The following is a 17,714-nucleotide window of genomic DNA, read 5'->3' as shown; positions in this document are numbered from 1 at the left end:
CCAGTGTTATATAGAGATCAGTGTCCAGTGTTATTTAGAGAACAGAGTCCAGTGTTATATAGAGAACAGAGTCCAGTGTTATATAGTGATCAGTGTCCAGTGTTATATAAAGAATAGTGTCCAGTGTTATTTAGAGAACAGAGTCCCGTGTTATATAGAGATCAGTGTCCAGTGTTATATAGAGATCAGTATCTAGTGTTGTATAGAGATCAGTGTCCAGTGTTAAATAGAGATCAGCGTCCAGTGTTATATAGATAGCAGTGCACAGTGTTAAATAGAGATAAGTGTCCAGTGTTATATAGAGATCAGTGTCCCGTGTTATATAGAGATCAGTGTCCCGTGTTATATAGAGATCAGTGTCCAGTGTTATATAGAGATCAGCATCCAGTGTTATATAGATAGCAGTGTCCAGTGTTATATAGAGATCAGTGTCCAGTGTTATATAGAGATCAGTGTCCCGTGTTATATAGAGATGTGTGTCCAGTGTTATATAGAGAACAGTGTCCAGTGTTATATAGAGATCAGTTTCCCATGTTATATAGAGATCAGTGTCCAGTGTTATATAGCGATCAGTATCTAGTGTTGTGTAGAGATCAGTGTCCAGTGTTATATGGAGATCTGCTTCCAGTGTTATATAGAGAGCAGTGTACAGTGTTATATAGAGATCAGTGTCCAGTGTTATATAGAGATCAGTGTCCAGTTTTATATAGAGATCAGTATCAGGTGTTATATAGAGATCAGTGTCCAGTGTTATATAGAGATCAGTGTCCAGTTTTATATAGAGATCAGTATCAGGTGTTATATAGAGATCAGTGTCCAGTGTTATATAGAGATCAGTGTCCAGTTTTATATAGAGATCAGTGTCTAGTGTTATATAGAGATCAGTGTCCAATTTTATAGAGATATCAGTGTCCATTGTAATATAGAGAACAGTGTCCAGTGTTATATGGAGATCAGTGTTCAATTTTATATAGAGATCAATGTCCAGTGTTATATAGAGTTCAGTGTCCAGTGTTATATAGAGATCAGTGTCCAGTGTTATTTAGAGAAGAGTCCAGTGTTACATAGAGATCAATGTCCAGTGTTATATAGAGAACAGAGTCCAGTGTTATATAGAGATCAGTGTCCAGTGTTATTTAGAGAAGAGTCCAGTGTTATATAGAGATCAGTGTCCAGTGTTATATAGAGATCAATGTCCAGTGTTATATAGAGATCAGTGTCCAGTGTTATATAGAGATCAGTGTCCAGTGTTATATAGAGATCAGTTATCACAACACACAGAAGCTCAGACTGATCTAACGAAACGTTGATCGACAGCTCTTTCTTCACCACGATGGTCTCCGGGACCTCAGACTCTGCCCCAGTCTGTCTATCAATCTCATACTCCATCTTATCCCCACTCGTGAGCAAGACTCCGAGATACTTAAACTCTTCCACATGGGGCAGTAACTCTCCCCTGACCCACAGAGGACAGGCCACCGTTTTCTGACAGAGGACCATGTTCTCAGATTTAGAGGTGCTGATTGGAGTTAAGTTTGTCTCATTAATACTTGCAAAGGCACAGAGGGCGATTTAGAAATATTCCTCGATTTGTACACGTGTTTTGTGATCCACAAACAGAAATTTCTGATTTCTATTTTGTGTGGGTTTTTACAAATAAATATGATTTGTAAATATGTCGTTTTCTTATTTGTAAAAAAAAAATATCATTTGCAAAACTGAACATTCTGTTTGTGAAGTGTGATTCAGCATTTGTGGATCCACGATTACACGCGTTCATCGTGTTGCTCACTTACGCAATATTGAGACATTCTGAGCGCAAAAAATTCAGTTGTCTCACAAATATCTAAATCGCTATTCACATTTCCATCCAGTAGATGGCAGTGTTGTACTACGCATTTTGACGAGCCGGGGGGTGCGACTCGACACCGACAGTAGGACTCCCATGTAAAAGAGATCTTGAACTCAGTGGGACTAACCTGGTTAAATGAAGGTTAAATTGAAATTACACGCTACCATCAGCTATTTCAATCTCATTTATACTTTAGCTCATACTTACTACAGTAAATTTGAGGACGTTTTGTCTTTATTTAGTACAGCTGTACAGTGGATACATTTTCTGGCAGTATTTTTTTTTAATTACAGGTTTAAACTGTAAATTTACATAAATATGTACGTGTAAATCCATTTACATATTCATTGTAATTTTGACAGAATTCCCCTGGCAACCACAGCTGCCAGAATTTTTCTGTAAAAACAACTGGATTTTTTTTTTTTACAGTGTAAAAGCTGAATTTTATTTATTGTCAACCAAAACAACCCAACTGCTTATGAAACTTTTTTTATATCATGTATTGAATGGGAGCAGGGGGAACTCGTTTGTAACACTGACTCAGTGCGCGCTCCCGCTCCTGTCAGTTTCCTGTTGGTTCCTGTCGGTGTTTAGTCGCACCCCCCACCCCCCCACCCCTCGTCAAAATGCGTAGAACAACACTGCCATCTACTGGATGGAAATGTGAATAGCGAATCACACTTCACAATTTTCAGTTTTGCATTTTTTTTTTACAAATGAAAAAACTATATATTTAGAAATACATATTTATTTGTAAAAACCCACACAAAAGATACAAATTGGAAATTTGTTTGTGAATCACAAAACACGTGTACAAATCGAGGAATATTTGTAAATCACCCTCTGTGCATTTGCAGGTTTGACAGTTGCTTTGTGTGAATCGTGAGCTGTTTGTAGATTTGTGCAGTTTTGCACTCAGAATGTCTCAATATTGTGTAACTGAGCAAAAAAAAAAACAACAAAAAAACCCCAAAAAATAACTATATATTTACAAGTACATATTTATTTGGAAAAACCCACACACAAGTTACAAATCAGAAATTTGTGTTTGTGGATCACAAAACACGTGTACAATTCGAGGAATATTTGTAAATCGCCCTCTGTGCATTTGCAAGTATTAATGAGACAAATTTAACTAGATTTAACTGCCTGATCAAGCCAACAGTCACTTTTTACATGTTATTATATACTGTACACCCCCCCCCCCCCCGCCAAAAAAAAAAAAAATGTTCTAGAGCAGCACCTGTAAGGAATGGCTTTAATGAAACCTGCTCCCACTCATGTCTTTATTTCTGGAGTTACATCAATCAGAAGATTTGAAACATATTTGGGCCTTTTTGTTTGGACAGTTTGAACAGGAGCCATTTGACTGTGACCTATAATAAAACAGGGGATTCATTAGTTTCCAGTTTTAATCCACTCAGAAAGGAGGAGACATAAAATAATCTGAGATCAGCAAAATGCTCTTCATCAGCCTCGACTGAGTGAATCTGAATTGCACAAAACTTTCTGACAGCTAAAAGCAGAAAACTGTGTGAAAAGTGAAGCGGGAGCAACGATAAACCCTAAAATTTTGTTAGTTTCAGATCAGTTCCTCACCTACTTAGATGTGAAATTTAGAAAACAAAGATTCATTAGTAAATAGTGGCCGGCTTTGACATTCATATTTATGTAGGTGTGTGCTGGTGAGTTAACTCAAATCTTGCGCTGTGATTTATCTTATTTTCCCTTTCGTATGTACAGTTTTGTTTTACACTTTTTACTCTTTTAATTCATTTTATTAGTAAACGGAGTGTGTCACGGCCTCAACTTTATCTAAATTCTGGCTCTTTTATAGTGAAGTTTGGGGCTAGTGGCTGGCGATCACCTTAGTATTTCTTCTGTTTTTCTTGTTGTTTATTCCTGACAAATTATACTGTATTTGTTGTCTTTCTGTTTTTTCTCTCTGTTTAAGATGCAGCTCCATCCAGAGATGGGAGTTGTATTTGTGTTGGCGATCCTCCTGTCCCTGTGCACCAACAGCATTTCCTGCATATTCGTTTTGTGAATTGTTCTGTAATTTGTGTCTGTATCATGGCCCAAGCAGAGGGTCACCCCTTTGAGTCTGGTCTGCTTGAGGTTTCTTCCTCAGAAGGAGTTTTCCTTACCACTGTTGCTCTGGGGGTTGGTAAGGTTAGACCTTACTTGTGTAAAGCACCTTGAGGCAACTCTGTTGTGATTTGGCGCTAAATGAAAATAAATAGAAATTGTCATGCTGCTTTTATTTTGAAGGTGTCTTTGGTTAGGCTGATCGGGTGGATTGACGGGAGCTCGACTCGTGTCCGGTCTGTGAGGGGAAAAAAAATCGGACTCACGGAAGATGCTGAAGAAACGGGGGCTGCTGGTAAGTTGTTCAGCTTCTCATCCACCAGTTTGGTGATTTGTGACGCGGTGACAGATCCGTATGTGTCTTTTAAGCGCATCAGTTTCCGGTAGGTCGAGTTTGCAGATGAATGAATTCCGCTATGAGAACGAGCCGGTTGGTTTTGGTTTGTCCCGTTCGGGGCGCAATCGGGCACGTTAGCATTAGCCTGCTAGCTCTGCTAACGTTTGCTTAACCTAGGACAGACACGGACCGGTTCCCGTGTCTGTCCGCTTTGTCCCAGGTTGATTGAGGGTTTCCGTCGCTGGACGTATTTATGTTCTTGTTGAGTCTCAAAAAGCTCTTTATCCACTCTACAGCATGGCTAGTTAACCGGCTAACGCTACCTGTGGCTAACGCCAACCTCGTCCTGATTGGAGTTGATGATATTTGTTTCTAAATTTAATTTTGCCAGTTAAAATAATCAAGTAGTGGAGCATGTCGGGTCATTCAGTTGTGTTTATGGTGAGGATTTGCACTGACGTCATAGGTGTCAGCCACACTGATTTGTTGATTGATTTAATTCATAATATAGGAAACACTAAAGCGCAAGCCCTTATTTCCATTCTCGTCCGTGACAAATGGAAGTGATAGATTCCTTCAGTTGGTGATCAATCCCCCCTAGATTGTTCAAACCTGAGGTTTTTGTATTCTGTGGGTTCCAGTGACCCAAGACCCGGTGTTGCAGTCAGAACGGTACCCCCTTCTAATCGGTCCCCCTATCATCATTGCGCATGTGTCATTTCGGAGCGCTAGCAGCGATTTGCCTATTATCGCCAGGATCAACTCCAAAATTCAGTTGATTCGCCGTGCCCTAATATCTATCCGTGGTGCAAATTTGGTGAGAATCTGTGAAGTAGTTTTGATGTAATCCTTCAAAGCCTATATAAAATGAAATCTCGATCTGGATCATCTGTAAAACTTAATGAAGTTTTCCATGGCCTAATATCTATCTGTGGTGAAAATTTTGTAAAAATACCTGCAGTAGTTTTGACATAATCCTGTTAACAGACAGACAAATAAATAAATAAATAAGAGCAATCAGAGATTTCTGACGTCCGCCAATCCGGATCCGGTGTCACTGACTGAATGGCTCCCCCTAAAAATCAGTTCCTCCCGCCTTCGCTGCGCATGCATCATTTCGGAGCGTCAGCAGCAATTCACAGATTATCGCCCTGTTTCTGCTTAAAACTGCACTCCAGTCATCATCTATCTTAGCGACAGATATCTGAAGCTTTTTTACAACAATCATTTCCACATAAATTCAGCATTATTTCATCATAAAAGACGACGGCCTGATCAGAGTGCCACAGCAGCACGACTGAGTCTGACTCTGTGAGTCTGACTCCCTACACCCAAAGCAGACAAAGGGAATAATGTGATTATTAACCATCAGTTGACAAGGTAAAACTTTTCAGATAATTCTAAAATCAGTTCTAAGCAGAAATGAGGCAATAATCAGTGAATCACTGCTGATGCTCAGAAATGACGCATTTGCAGTGAAGGCAGGGGAACTGAATTTTGGCCGGGGACCGTTCAGTCTGTGACACCAGATCACCTCCAAAATTCAGTGGAATCTTCCATGCCCTAATATCTATCTGTGGTGCAAATTTGGTGAGAATCTGTGAAATAGTTTGTTTTTTACATAATTCTTCAAAGCTTATATAAAGTGAAATCGATACAGAATGCAGATCTGGATCCAAATTGCCTCCAAAATTCAGTGGAGACTAATACAGGGGTTTTCCAACTCCAGTCCTCTAGGGCCAGTGTCCTGCAATTTTTAGATGCGTCACTGTTTCAACACACCTGAGTCAGTTAATGAGGTCATTAGCAGCACTCTGGAGAACTTAACTACATACTGAGGAGGTAATTCAGCCATTTGATTCATGTGTGTTGGACCAGGGACACATCTAAAAGGTGCAGGACACTGGCCCTCGAGGACTGGAGTTGAAGACCCCTCTCCTAATGTCTATCCTTCGTGAAACTTTTGTCAAAATCCATGGAGTAGTTTTGATGTAATCCTGCTAACAGAAAGACAGACAAATAAATAAACAAATGCAGATGATTTTATTACATCCTTGACGTAACTCGCACCATACAATTTTGTTTTTACCCGAGGCCAACATATGGCCATTGGGTATTGCGAAGACCTGGCGTCCGTCTGTCTGTCTGTGTGCAGCACAAGTCCAGTTCTATTACTGCCACAGTCTTCAAATTCACAGGGAACCTTGGGACACAGACCTTGGACAAGTTCGGAGATGGCTAACCTTGACATATTTTAAGAGGTATTTTGAGAGGTTAAAAACTCACATTCTGTTTGAACCTGTTTTGTTTTTGAGTGGCGGGTGTGACAGCCAATCAGAGTAGAGCTGTACAGGGGCTGGTCTCTCCAAAAACCACTTTGTTTTGTGCATTTATATACGTTTCTCATATAGTATGGAAAAGCTAGCGAGAAATAAATACTTCTAAAATCGAAAAGGCAGTTTTTGGAACCTAAGAACACCTCATCAGATACTATTTTAATTCTTTGTGTCAGTATATTATTATATACTGACAGTATATTGTTATTCCTGAATTTCCAATGCTGGAGTAAATGGATAACATAATAAATCTAGTTTCACTGTAGATTTAGCAGACAGTAGTATTTTACGGTCATTTTCAGCAGGCAAATTCTTTTAAAAACAAGATAAGATGAGATAAAATAAAGGCCTGTGGCCTACTGGCTTCTTTTTCACATTTGGAACCAGGGCTGGTATGATTTAAATCATGATGAATCACTGTAAAAAAGTCAACAAGATCATCAAAAATGATCTTTTTAGAAATCAGTACTTAAAACATCACTGAAATATGAAATCAGTACCATTAATTAATGGTAATTATGATTACTTGGACAAATGATGACAGGGAATTTCAAGTCAGTAATTTTCTGTTAAGATCACAGGTGGACTAATTAGAGGATGCACTCGATCAGGGTCATGCTCTGTCATGCATGAATGGAGGCTTTGTCTGTCACTGGTTCTTATGATAAGAAGGAAGCCTGAAAGTTGCATATGGCTAAATAAGTACCAGTTAGGACAATAATGCTTTCAAATATTAATACAATAACATGCTTTTGGAGGGCGGTATGCATTTTCAGAGGCCCGACGTTCACGCCCAGTCACCCAAAATGACAGATGTTCACCCGAGTTAGACGAGGGCGAATATCTGTCATTGCAGGCGACTGGGCGTGAACGGAGGGACTCCGAAAAATGCATACCGCACGACAGCATCATGTTATTTGCATTATTATCACTTTTTACTGAGATACACAACACGTAACGCGTACATAAAAAGTTGGCTCACTTTAACTTTTGTCGTGTCGGCTGGCGCGCACTGCTCTCCAAATTTGGCAGTGCGTCCTCATCAAGCTGGCTGCTTTAGCTGCTGTTCATTGTCTATCCATGAGAAAATCATCCGGAATATTCATATTGGGACCAAAACACACTTCTCGCCTTTTCATCTTTTCCTCTGCCGACAGTTTTTTTTTTTTTTTTCTGCGGACAGTTCTTGGGCTGCACGCTCATGCTATGATGTCATTGTTTATGCACAGCGGGCGGGTATACCCAGGTAGCGTTGACGTAAATCTACGATACCGGCCTAGCAACGCCTCGGTAAAGTGATAATAATGAACAGTAACATTTTCCAAACCAAGAATCTCCAGTTCTCCATATCCAGATAATGGGACATGTCAGTTGTAGTCATTATATGTAGCGTGGAATAACCTTGTACATGTTGTAGAGAAGCTTGAATCTTTGACTGGACTGGGTTGCTTGACGCAAGGAAGTTTCACTTCAAATCGCAGAAGCTTCCTCAGCTAAAATTCTTGCTCTGGTAGTCTGACTTCTGTCTTGACTCTTGTAGAGAAGAATAAACAGAAGCCACAAAAGCTGGAGTTTTAAACCTAACCACTCCCCTCCTAAGGAGAGGCAGACTGCTATGGGCTAGTGACTAAACAATAGTTCTAATTAGCACCTATTGTGCTCTAGTTAGCACCCTCCTAATGACAGGGCAGCTGTCCCTCCTAATGATGGAACGGACGCCTCTTCTGATGGCTCCCTTGATGACTCTCCTGATGACGTGAATGACTCATTACCATGAACAAAAGACTGAAACTGCTTTGACCTGAGTACCCCATTGTAAACAGGGGACAAAGCGTGTCTCAGACCCCCTCCCTGGTTAAGGCTGGGTTTCAACTGTTTCACATAGAATGCCTCCTTGACCCCTCTCTCAAACCATTTCTTCTCTCTGGCTAAGATTTTAACTTCCTTGTCCTCAAACGTGTGGTTAGTGTCTTTAAGGTGGAGATGAATTGCAGAATGAGGTCCACTGGTGCCCTCTCTGTGAGTCTCACCTATGTAGTGTTTGTTACAGTTTTCGTAACATCTGATATAATACACTACATTGCTCTGTTTGTAACTAGGGATCCTGTCCTTAGGGTGAAATGTGTCTCAAGGTGTTAACTGGTTTAAAGTAAACTGTGATTTTGTGCTGTCTGAAGATCCTCTGTAGTTTTTCCCCTACTCCTGCTAAATAAGGGAGAGACACTCATCTTCTTCTTGTCTCCTGTCTATCTGGTCTCTTTGTTCTCTGGGACTTCTGCACTTTGTCTAGGGACCATCGTGGGTACCCACATACTGTGAGGGCTTTCCGGAGCAGTTGTTGTTCTTTAGCCCTTCCCTCTGCAGTTGTGGGCACCTGTAGGGCTCTGTGTTTAAGAGTCCTGATCACCTGAGCTTGTGTTCAAGGGGGTGGTTTGAGCCAAAGAGTAGATATTGGTCAGTGTGAGTGGGTTTTCTGTAAACCCATCTGGAGCTGCCTGTTCTCTCCGATCGTAACATCACAGTCCAAGAAGGCTAAATGGTTTCTGGCATCCTCACGTGTGAACTTGATATTGGAGTCCACCGAGTTGATGTGTTCTGTAAAGTCCTCAACCTCCTGTTGCTTGATTTTAACCCATCGACATATCTGAACCAGTGACTGGGAGGGATGCCCGTGAAAGACATCAAGGCTGTCTTCTCCACTTGCTCCATGTACAGATTGGCCACAATGGGGGATACCGGAGACCCCATCGCACAACCATGGATCTGCCTGTAGTAATTCCCCCTAAACAGGAAATACGTGGTGTTAAGACAGATCTCCAAGAGTTGGCAGATGTGGTCTGGTGTGAGTTTGGTCCTTTCAAGTAGAGACACATCCTCCAGCAGTCTCTGCCTCAATAGCTGAGAAGGCCTCAGCGGTGGGGATGCAGGTGAACAACGATGTGACATCAAATAACACCATAGTTTCATCTGCCTCCAGCTGCAGGTCCTTGATCTTGTTCACAAAATCTTGTGTGTTCTCCACATGGTGGTCTGAGTTACCCACTAGAGGAGCCAAAATCCACTTGAGGTGCTTGGCCAAATTGTACGTGATGGAATCTGTGCTACATACAATACGCCTGAATGGCACGTCCTGTCTGTGGATTTTGGGCAGTCCATAGATGCACGGAGTGGCGTCCTCAGGGTACAGTCTGTAGTATGCCTGCCTGTCGATGAGTCCCTCTTTCTCCAGGTTTTGGAGGTAGCTAATGATTTTCCTCTTATAGCCGCTCATAGGGTCTCACTTTAGACGTTCGTATGTATTGGAGTCACTGAGCAAGTTGTTGATCTTGGCCTCATAGTCCGATGTGTTCTGGACCACCGTGCATCTGCCTTTATCCGCTGGCAGGATAAGGATGCTTTGGTCCTTCTGCAGTGCTGACAAAGCTTTCGGTTCTTCTCCTGTGATGTTGGACAGAGGAGGCTTAGCACTGTTCAGCACTGCTGTGCTTTATTCGGAGGTCCCCAGCATCTGACTCTGACAAACTGTTATGTTTAATGGCTGACTCTACTGCAGTGATGTAATCTACTGTCGGGATATGTTTAGGGGTCACTGAGAAATTTAGTCCTTTAGCGAGGACATCCTTTTCTGTCTGTGTAAGAACCCTGTTGGAGAGATTCATTACCCAATTTTCCCTGTTGTCACTAATTTGTCTGGGTGTATATTAACACATGTACACATGTTGTATGTGTACCTTTATGCTTTAACATGTCTATAAAGATTCTAACTTATGATATAATTTGTATAGTCTCAATTAGAAGAGTGAAATAAATAAAAATGAAAAAAGTGTATTTAAATCAATAAAGATCCATTTAAATAAAAAATCATGACTTTTTATAAAAAAGTGTATTTCTTTACCAGCCCTGTTTGGAACGCGAAATAAACCTGGAGCCTGAGAACATGAAGCACAGGCGAGATAAATAATGTTCCACAAGCTCTGCGAGATAAGACACCATAACATTCAGTATTTGAACTACTCATAAATAAATACTCCAACTGTAAAGTCTGATCTCACATGTACAAGCAGGCTCATACTGGAGCGATATGGTATGTGTTTCTGTGTCTTGCTTCAAATTTCAGTGTGTGGCAGACCAGAAAATAAAACATTAGTCATCAGTTCTGGATCAAAGACATGAGTCAATATTTGTGCTTCAGACAGCATAGGTTCAGATCTTTGCAATAATATGTGAACAGGTCATTCTGGGCATTTTCTCTTCTGTGCAGGTCAGAGCACAAGCTGGGGTCAAAGATCACACAAAAATTCAAACTATACTCAACAAAAATATAAACGCAACACTTTTGGTTTTGCTCCCATTTTGTATGAGATGAACTCAAAGATCTAAAACTTTTTCCACATACACAGTATCACCATTTCCCTCAAATATTGTTCACAAACCAGTCTAAATCTGTGATAGTGAGCACTTCTCCTTTGCTGAGATAATCCATCCCACCTCACAGGTGTGCCATATCAAGATGCTGATTAGACACCATGATTAGTGCACAGGTGTGCCTTAGACTGCCCACAATAAAAGGCCACTCTGAAAGGTGCAGTTTTGTTTTATTGGGGGGGGATACCAGTCAGTATCTGGTGTGACCACCATTTGCCTCATGCAGTGCAACACATCTCCTTCACATCATCCGTGAAGAAAACACCTCTCCAACGTGCCAAATGCCAGCGAATGTGAGCATTTGCCCACTCAAGTCGGTTACGATGACAAACTGGAGTCAGGTCGAGACCCCGATGAGGACGACGAGCATGCAGATGAGCTTCCCTGAGATGGTTTCTGACAGTTTGTGCAGAAATTCTTTGGTTTTGCAAACCGATTGTTTCAGCAGCTGTCCGAGTGGCTGGTCTCAGACGATCTTGGAGGTGAACATGCTGGATGTGGAGGTCCTGGGCTGGTGTGATTACACGTGGTCTGCGGTTGTGAGGCTGGTTGGATGTACTGCCAAATTCTCTGAAACACCTTTGGAGATGGCTTATGGTAGAGACATGAACATTCAATACACGAGCAACAGCTCTGGTTGACATTCCTGCTGTCAGCATGCCAATTGCACGCTCCCTCAAATCTTGCGACATCTGTGGCATTGTGCTGTGTGATAAAACTGCACCTTTCAGAGTGGCCTTTTATTGTGGGCAGTCTAAGGCACACCTGTGCACTAATCATGGTGTCTAATCAGCATCTTGATATGGCACACCTGTGAGGTGGGATGGATTATCTCAGCAAAGGAGAAGTGCTCACTATCACAGATTTAGACTGGTTTGTGAACAATATTTGAGGGAAATGGTGATACTGTGTATGTGGAAAAAGTTTTAGATCTTTGAGTTCATCTCATACAAAATGGGAGCAAAACCAAAAGTGTTGCGTTTATATTTTTGTTGAGTATATTTCACTGTGATGGATCACAAAAAATCCATTGATAATGTTAATTAATTGTCAGATGTCTGTGCCATGCTGACCCAGTGACATCCAGTTGTTCCATGATGTGAAATGTGTAAAAGTTATTTTTCTCCCCATGAAATTTAAAGTGGTGGAACTTGGCATATATGAAAAATGGTTCATTCATTCCCTTTTGCTGATTTAAGTCTTGACTAGGAAGACCGACGCATCAACCATCAAAGTGACCGCAGACAAATTTTTTTTCTGTAGCTCTTATCCGTTCCTCTTAGTGGGGTATTGTGGTAGTAAATTCATTATTACTTGGAGTAATAATGAGTTATAAGCCTATTCACAGAGCCTGTTAGCAGGAGGAGAACACGAGACAGAGTGATGAAGAAAATGATTTGATTCATGTGCCCCGTCAAACATGGCCAGAATGTGCAGGAAGCAGCAAAAATGGTGATAATTTGGATGCAGTCCGGAGGAAAAGGGGTGTGGTCAGGTTTAGCTGAGAGTCAAAGGACACCTTTGCTTAAAAGTTTGCAGTGAGCTTTCCCACTATTCGTCAGACGCAGCCTATCCAGAAAACTTCAGTTCCCCCCCCACAACGCAACTACACATCATGATTTCTGGTTGGATTATCACATGGGATTTATGTTTGGCGTCGTTGTGGTCTTGGCTTCTAATGGCTTGGTCTTGGCTTACCTCTACTGGTGGTTGGCTCTCACTGCAGTATTGTATCACTTCCTGTTCCGGAGCACAGCGTTGTTTTTCTGTATCTGTTAGCTGTTTAATCTGCGCAGTTAGATTGATCTAGTTATCTAGATTACGATTTGTTTCCCAGTGTAATCTTTACGTGCCTTAACTAAAGCACTCCTTCTGCTGAATCACCTCTAAATTATTTACACATTATTCACTTTGCGTGTTTTTAGGAATCCGCTAGCTTAGCGTAGCTACTAGCTCTTAGCCGATTTAGCATGGCGGCTTCTCCTGTCTCTCCTGCACTTTTCTGCTCTGGGTGTGAAATGTTTAGTTATTCCTCGGCCTCCTTTAGCAGTAATGGTACTTGTAATAAGTGTAGCTTATTCATAGCTTTGGAGGCCAGGCTGGGCGAATTGGAGACTCGGCTCCGCACCGTGGACAATTCTACAGCTAGCCAGGCCCCTGTAGTCGGTGCGGACCAAGGTAGCTTAGCTGCCGTTAGTTACCCCCTGGCAGATCCCGAGCAGCCGGGAAAGCAGGCCGACTGGGTGACTGTGAGGAGGAAGCGTAGTTCTAAACAGAAGCCCCGTGTACATCACCAACCCATTCACATTTCTAACCGTTTTTCCCCACTCGACGACACACCCGCCGAGGATCAAACTCTGGTTATTGGCGACTCTGTTTTGAGAAATGTGAAGTTAGCGACACCAGCAACCATAGTCAATTGTCTTCTGGGGGCCAGAGCAGGCGACATTGAAGGAAATTTGAAACTGCTGGCTAAGGCTAAGCGTAAATTTGGTAAGATTGTAATTCACGTCGGCAGTAATGACACCCGGTTACGCCAATCGGAGGTCACTAAAATTAACATTAAATCGGTGTGTAACTTTGCAAAAACAATGTCGGACTCTGTACTTTTTTCTGGGCCCCTCCCCAATCGGACCGGGAGTGACATGTTTAGCCGCATGTTCTCCCTGAATTGCTGGCTGTCTGAGTGGTGTCCAAAAAATGAGGCGGGCTTCATAGATAATTGGCAAAGCTTCTGGGGAAAACCTGGTCTTGTTAGGAGAGACGGCATCCATCCCACTTTGGATGGAGCAGCTCTCATTTCTAGAAATCTGGCCAATTTTCTTAAATCCTCCAAACCGTGACTATCCAGGGTTGGGACCAGGAAGCAGAGTTGTAGTCTTACACACCTCTCTGCAGCTTCTCTCCCCCTGCCATCCCCTCATTACCCCATCCCCGTAGAGACGGTGCCTGCTCCCAGACCACCAACAACCAGCAAAAATCTCTTAAAGCATAAAAATTCAAAAAGAAAAAATAATATAGCACCTTCAACTGCACCACAGACTAAAACAGTTAAATGTGGTCTATTAAACATTAGGTCTCTCTCTTCTAAGTCCCTGTTGGTAAATGATATAATAATTGATCAACATATTGATTTATTCTGCCTTACAGAAACCTGGTTACAGCAGGATGAATATGTTAGTTTAAATGAGTCAACACCCCCGAGTCTCACTAACTGCCAGAATGCTCGTAGCACGGGCCGGGGCGGAGGATTAGCAGCAATCTTCCATTCCAGCTTATTAATTAATCAAAAACCCAGACAGAGCTTTAATTCATTTGAAAGCTTGACTCTTAGTCTTGTCCATCCAAATTGGAAGTCCCAAAAACCAGTTTTATTTGTTATTATCTATCGTCCACCTGGTCGTTACTGTGAGTTTTTCTGTGAATTTTCAGACCTTTTGTCTGACTTAGTGCTTAGCTCAGATAAGATAATTATAGTGGGCGATTTTAACATCCACACAGATGCTGAGAATGACAGCCTCAACACTGCATTTAATCTATTATTAGACTCTATTGGCTTTGCTCAAAATGTAAATGAGTCCACCCACCACTTTAATCATATCTTAGATCTTGTTCTGACTTATGGTATGGAAATAGAAGACTTAACAGTATTCCCTGAAAACTCCCTTCTGTCTGATCATTTCTTAATAACATTTACATTTACTCTGATGGACTACCCAGCAGTGGGGAATAAGTTTCATTACACTAGAAGTCTTTCAGAAAGCGCTGTAACTAGGTTTAAGGATATGATTCCTTCTTTATGTTCTCTAATGCCATATACCAACACAGTGCAGAGTAGCTACCTAAACTCTGTAAGTGAGATAGAGTATCTCGTCAATAGTTTTACATCCTCATTGAAGACAACTTTGGATGCTGTAGCTCCTCTGAAAAAGAGCTTTAAATCAGAAGTGCCTGACTCCGTGGTATAACTCACAAACTCGTAGCTTAAAGCAGATAACCCGTAAGTTGGAGAGGAAATGGCGTCTCACTAATTTAGAAGATCTTCACTTAGCCTGGAAAAAGAGTCTGTTGCTCTATAAAAAAGCCCTCCGTAAAGCTAGGACATCTTTCTACTCATCACTAATTGAAGAAAATAAGAACAACCCCAGGTTTCTTTTCAGCACTGTAGCCAGGCTGACAAAGAGTCAGAGCTCTATTGAGTTGAGTATTCCATTAACTTTAACTAGTAATGACTTCATGACTTTCTTTGCTAACAAAATTTTAACTATTAGAGAAAAAATTACTCATAGCCATCCCAAAGACGTATCGTTATCTTTGGCTGCTTTCAGTGATGCCGGTATTTGGTTAGACTCTTTCTCTCCGATTGTTCTATCTGAGTTATTTTCATTAGTTACTTCATCCAAACCATCAACATGTTTATTAGACCCCATTCCTACCAGGCTGCTCAAGGAAGCCCTACCATTATTTAATGCTTCGATCTTAAATATGATCAATCTATCTTTATTAGTTGGCTATGTACCACAGGCTTTTAAGGTGGCAGTAATTAAACCATTACTTAAAAAGCCATCACTTGACCCAGCTATCTTAGCTAATTATAGGCCAATCTCCAACCTTCCTTTTCTCTCAAAAATTCTTGAAAGGGTAGTTGTAAAACAGCTAACTGATCATCTGCAGAGAAATGGTCTATTTGAAGAGTTTCAGTCAGGTTTTAGAATTCATCATAGTACAGAAACAGCATTAGTGAAGGTTACAAATGATCTTCTTATGGCCTCGGACAGTGGACTCATCTCTGTGCTTGTTCTGTTAGACCTCAGTGCTGCTTTTGATACTGTTGACCATAAAATTTTATTACAGAGATTAGAGCATGCCGTAGGTATTAAAGGCACTGCACTGCGGTGGTTTGAATCATATTTGTCTAATAGATTACAATTTGTTCATGTAAATGGGGAATCTTCTTCACAGACTAAAGTTAATTATGGAGTTCCACAAGGTTCTGTGCTAGGACCAATTTTATTCACTTTATACATGCTTCCCTTAGGTAGTATTATTAGACGGTATTGCTTAAATTTTCATTGTTACGCAGATGATACCCAGCTTTATCTATCCATGAAGCCAGAGGACACACACCAATTAGCTAAACTGCAGGATTGTCTTACAGACATAAAGACATGGATGACCTCTAATTTCCTGCTTTTAAACTCAGATAAAACTGAAGTTATTGTACTTGGCCCCACAAATCTTAGAAACATGGTGTCTAACCATATCCTTACTCTGGATGGCATTACCCTGACCTCTAGTAATACTGTGAGAAATCTTGGAGTCATTTTTGATCAGGATATGTCATTCAAAGCGCATATTAAACAAATATGTAGGACTGCTTTTTTGCATTTACGCAATATCTCTAAAATCAGAAAGGTCTTGTCTCAGAGTGATGCTGAAAAACTAATTCATGCATTTATTTCTTCTAGGCTGGACTATTGTAATTCATTATTATCAGGTTGTCCTAAAAGTTGCCTAAAAAGTCTTCAGTTAATTCAAAATGCTGCAGCTAGAGTACTGACGGGGACTAGAAGGAGACAGCATATCTCACCCATATTGGCCTCTCTTCATTGGCTTCCTGTTAATTCTAGAATAGAATTTAAAATTCTTCTTCTTACTTATAAGGTTTTGAATAATCAGGTCCCATCTTATCTTAGGGACCTCGTAGTACCATATCACCCCAATAGAGCGCTTCGCTCTCAGACTGCAGGCTTACTTGTAGTTCCTAGGGTTTGTAAGAGTAGAATGGGAGGCAGAGCCTTCAGCTTTCAGGCTCCTCTCCTGTGGAACCAGCTCCCAATTCAGATCAGGGAGACAGACACCCTCTCTACTTTTAAGATTAGGCTTAAAACTTTCCTTTTTGCTAAAGCTTATAGTTAGGGCTAGATGAGGTGACCCTGAACCATCCCTTAGTTATGCTGCTATAGACGTAGACTGCTGGGGGGTTCCCATGATGCACTGTTTCTTTCTCTTTTTGCTCTGTATGCACCACTCTGCATTTAATCATTAGTGATCGATCTCTGCTCCCCTCCACAGCATGTCTTTTTCCTGGTTCTCTCCCTCAGCCCCAACCAGTCCCAGCAGAAGACTGCCCCTCCCTGAGCCTGGTTCTGCTGGAGGTTTCTTCCTGTTAAAAGGGAGTTTTTCTTTCCCACTGTAGCCAAGTGCTTGCTCACAGGGGGTCATTTTGACCGTTGGGGTTTTACATAATTATTGTATGGCCTTGCCTTACAATATAAAGCGCCTTGGGGCAACTGTTTGTTGTGATTTGGCGCTATATAAAAAAATTGATTGATTGATTAATGTACTGCACTGCCAAGTGTGTCTGAAGGTGAGATTCATGTTTTATATGTTGTCATGGCAAAACGGTTCCACGTCATATGTCTGACAGAATTAAATGTGATCAAGCAATAATTGCGGTGAGATCCATTCAGCTCTGAGTCTTTGACGTGATGTGTGACAGCGTGCACACCTGCCTGCCAGCCATGGTGTCGCAGATCTGATGGGCACAATATTTCACAAATATGTCACCCATGGGGAGGAATATTATCTGTACTGTAAGGTCTGTTACGGATATAACAGCCTGTCCAGATCTGCAGCGCTGTGTGACACATTGACCCACAGTGGACACGGTGCT

At 41.4% G+C, this 17,714-nt stretch overlaps 1 protein-coding gene across 1 annotated transcript in view; it reads left to right on the top strand.

The window, feature by feature from the left end:
• Positions 1 to 4,155: 4,155 nt before the first annotated feature.
• The window catches only part of atp2c1 (ATPase secretory pathway Ca2+ transporting 1), a 167,225-nt gene continuing 153,666 nt past the window's right edge, over positions 4,156 to 17,714 (top strand). The window contains 1 exon segment of the mRNA XM_034173700.1: positions 4,156 to 4,235. Coding sequence (XP_034029591.1) covers positions 4,212 to 4,235 — 24 coding nt within the window. The 5' untranslated portion in view covers positions 4,156 to 4,211.

This window comes from Thalassophryne amazonica, chromosome 7, assembly GCF_902500255.1.
Source record: "Thalassophryne amazonica chromosome 7, fThaAma1.1, whole genome shotgun sequence".
Taxonomy (NCBI): Eukaryota; Metazoa; Chordata; class Actinopteri; order Batrachoidiformes; family Batrachoididae; genus Thalassophryne; species Thalassophryne amazonica.
The sequence above is the reverse complement of the archived record's forward strand: the minus strand, read 5'-3'. Positions and strand labels throughout refer to the sequence as shown.